Genomic DNA, 3,831 nt, shown 5'->3' with positions numbered 1-3,831 from the left:
CACACAACTCCAGCACCCACAACGTTGAGAGGTTTTGGAGAGGCGTGAAGTATTCCTGCAACCTCTAACGAAAGACCGGTTGGATTGGGTGGAGGAATGCTGGAGATATTTTTTTTAAAAAAAAAAGGAGGCAGGGATGGGAGACCACAAGGAAATCCCGCCCTGTAAACCAGAGTGGGCGGGGGCCCTAAAAGATAACACTGGGAAATTATTCCCACTAAGATGATAACGAAGATGAAGAGGAGAAAGAGAGAAAGAGAGAGATCTGAATAGTCGTAGATCCGGTGGTCACGATGATTCGCACGGGGGACTTACGTGCGGCATAGAGGGCGATTTTGTCGTTCTCCTCATGCTTCAGGAGGTTTTCGGCGTAGTTTAGACGGCTGCCTTTAAACCATTCGGGAACATCGGTGACGCCCTTGGAGGGATCAATCACCTGGTGGAGACACGTCAAGCATCCTTAACAGAAGACTCTGCAGTCAGGTAAGACAGAGGTCCCCAACCTATGCGCCGTGGCCCACTACCAGCCGTGGCCTCTTGGCCACCAGGCCACGTTCAGTGGCGTTCATGCGCGTGGTCACCCCTTGCCCTTGCGCCGGCGCTAAGTGAGGCACGCACCGGCACTACTTGAGGCGTGAGCCTCTCGCCGGCGCTAGCAGCCCCATTTGCAGAGCGCGCATGCTCACAGCATGCCGCACGCACGCAGCCCCATTTGTGTCTGTGTGCATGCGCGCATAAAGGTGCGAGTCCCTCCCTTTCCCACCGGGCCGCCAATCCAGAAAGATTGGCGACCCCTGATGTAAGGGCACAAAGGATCAATATTATGAGGGTCTTTCTCTGCCCCTCCTCGCCATCTTGGGGGTGGGCTCCATTACGCTCAGCTAGAAGGGTGCATTTTTTCCCCCCCTGGGGAAAAAAACAGGATCAGACTGGGTTACTACCGGGATGGGGCACCACCAGGAAATCCAACCGGATGGGCACATTTTTAAAAAAAAAGGTGCTTTGGAAGAAGGCATTAGCTGCCTTCTACTAAGAAGACTACAGATAGTCTCCAACGTATGACAGTTTGTTTAGCGACCGTTTGAAGTTATGACAGCAGTAAAAAAAAGTAAGCTTGCAACAGTCCTCACACTTATGCCTGCCGCATTTCGCCAGTCACATGATAAAATTTGACAATCGTCACGCATTTACGACGGCCACAGCATCCTGTAATTGCCCTTTGTGACCTCCCCAGCTGGCCCCTGTCGTGCAAAATTAGTGGGGAAGGTTGCAAATTGCGGACATGTGATGCCTCAAGGATGGGGTGGCCTACCTCAAGGATGGGGTGTGGAACCCCGAGAGGTGGCATGCAGCGGCCATGGATAAAAAATTATCTAAATTATTTAAATTAAGAAAGTTTTTACAGGGGTGTTTTAAAAAATTTTTAGGGGGACCCAGGGTGGATGGGAGGGGGGAGGTTCCCCTTAGGTCAGGACCAGCCATGTCTGGGGGTTGCGAGGGAGAANGATGATGATTGTGGGGTCCTTGGTGCTCTCTGAGCTTGGCTGTTTTCTTGCAGACATTTCATGACCTAATTAGGGAACATCATCAGTGCATGGTTACCTAGTTCGGTTATGAAATGACTGCAAGAAAACCACCAAGCTCAGGGAGCACCAAGGACCCCACAGTCCTCCTCCTCCTCCTCCTCCTCCTTGCAAATCCCACTCCCTTCTATCACTGCTGATGTTACCTAAATGGGTCATGAAATGTCTGCAAGAAAACCACCACGCTCGGAGACCACTGAGGATCCCACATTCTTTTTTTCCTGACCTGAGTGCTGTCTGTGTTGCTCTCAAACTTACAAAGTATAAGCCAAGGTTAGACAAATGATCAGCATGCATACAGCAGCAAAAATCACATTCATTGCTCAAAAGCATCCCAAATGCAAACTTTTACTTTTCAGTAAAAAGTTGTTTGTATCATTGAAAGCTTTGTCATTGTGTTTTTCTTTTAAGGCAAAAGATGTTAATGTAGGAGTTGTTTTTGCTAAACTAAAACCTCAGTATTCAGGTTAAATTGCCCGTGTTGGCACTTTGCGATAAATAACTGGGTTTTGGGGTTGCAGTTTGGGCACTCGGTCGCTAAAAGGTTCGCCATCACTGACCTATTCCGTGCATTCCTTTCTGCAGTTTCTTTTTTTATATATATATATATAAATGTTTTATTTAGTTTTATAATGGTAGGGAAGGGATAAGATCGGTATGGATATTGGGTGAAGTTAGGGCAGGGGTAGGCAACCTTGGCTCTTTTATGACTCGTGGACTTCAGCTCCCAGAATTCCTGAGCCAGCTATGCTATGCTGGCTCAGGAATTCTGGGAGTTGAAGTCCACGAGTCATAAAAGAGCCAAGGTTGCCTACCCCTGGGTTAGGGGATGGGGTTGGAATAAGGGTAGGGGTAGGTGCAATAGTGGGGTTACCCCCAACAAAAAATTCAACGCTTTAGCAAGCAGACTATCGTCCGGATACAAATATTAAACGACAGTAATTAATTAATCTATATAAATAAAAATGTAAATATTCGTTTGTTCAAAATCTTAAATCTCCGAAAGTTCTTCACCGATTGCTTTGAAATTTTGACACAACGTTGCATTTGAATACGCGCGTGTTTTTATATATCTATATTATATAGATGTCACACCTGTGACAGGTAAAAACATGCTTTTTTTGAAAAACAGCACCATCTGTTGGAACGTAAAAGCAACACACGTTTTTACCAGACTGAGCCACAGCAACGCGTGGCTGGGTACAGCTAGTATAATGCTAAACAGTTATAATCTCTAATAACAATAATCATAAAAGTAAAGCTTAGTTAATAAATATCATTCATCCTGTAAAACTTCACCGTCTTTTCTCGTTCTATCGCATTGCTAACCATTGATAAAAAAAAAAAAAAATTCCCATGTTTTGAAATAAACTGAATCTTCTTTCTCTTTAATCTCTAACGTTAGTCTATCCATTTCTCTGCGGAGTTTCTTAAGGCGGTCAAGATTTGAGGTTTGCATATCCTGATTGAAAGAAGAATTGCTGGAAGGAGGAAAAATTGGACTCACCCACCACCCTGTCTCCGGGCTGCACTCCCAACTTCCTCATGGCCGCAGCGTAGAAAGCCACCTGGTGCCTCAAGTCATCGAAAGTCACTTTTTCTATTTCTTCCTTGCCTTCTCCTAAGGGAACAAAATCAGATCCGGTTGCAGGTTCGCAGCAGGAAGTCAAAAACAAATAATATATTAACCTCCGAACAAATTAGCGGGCTCAAAAGCAGAGATATGCCCCAGCCCACTAGCTGCTGGATGCACAAACCCACAATCTTCTACACAGGCGTCCCAAAACCATCGTTTCTCCCCCCCAACCCAAGTGCTCCTTGTGAGAAAGAGAGTCCAAAATCTTCAAATTTAATCCAAGGTGTTTCCCCTCCTCCCCTCACCCAGGTTCCAGAAATAATTACTAGGGCAAGCACAGGCAATGCTCCCGATTGTTCTTGTGCATCATTGCTAAGTCAACACAACTTGCAAAAATTCTTCGGCTGAAGGAGGCGAGGCAGAGGGGGGGGGGTCTCGCCGGGGCTTAAAACAGGGTGGGTTTTCTTAGCAGTCTGGAGAAAATCCAGGTGTGTGCAAAGGAAATGAATGTAAGATGCACAAACAGAGCAGTATGCCTGCAGTGGTACTTGTGAAGGTTTAGGACAATTATGGATGTAGGGAAGACGTTGCCTTCTGCAACTCCATCTACCAAGGGAGAGAGCAGAGAGGGAATCTAGAACCCTCCCCCCAGAAAAAAAAGAGACACACACA

The 3,831-nt window shown here is 46.3% G+C and overlaps 1 protein-coding gene across 2 annotated transcripts in view; it reads right to left on the bottom strand.

The window, feature by feature from the left end:
• Window positions 1-3,831, bottom strand: part of AACS (acetoacetyl-CoA synthetase) — a 48,990-nt gene that overhangs the window by 34,204 nt on the left and 10,955 nt on the right. For both annotated transcript variants that reach the window (XM_015810700.1, XM_015810708.1), the window contains exon 3: window positions 316-436. In XM_015810700.1, coding sequence (XP_015666186.1) covers window positions 316-436 — 121 coding nt within the window. The remainder of the gene's footprint in view (window positions 1-315; window positions 437-3,831) is intronic.

Source organism: Protobothrops mucrosquamatus, unplaced genomic scaffold (assembly GCF_001527695.2).
Source record: "Protobothrops mucrosquamatus isolate PMUCROS unplaced genomic scaffold, P.Mucros_1.0 scaffold_39, whole genome shotgun sequence".
NCBI classification, from domain to species: Eukaryota; Metazoa; Chordata; class Lepidosauria; order Squamata; family Viperidae; genus Protobothrops; species Protobothrops mucrosquamatus.
This window is presented reverse-complemented; position numbering and strand designations above follow the sequence as displayed.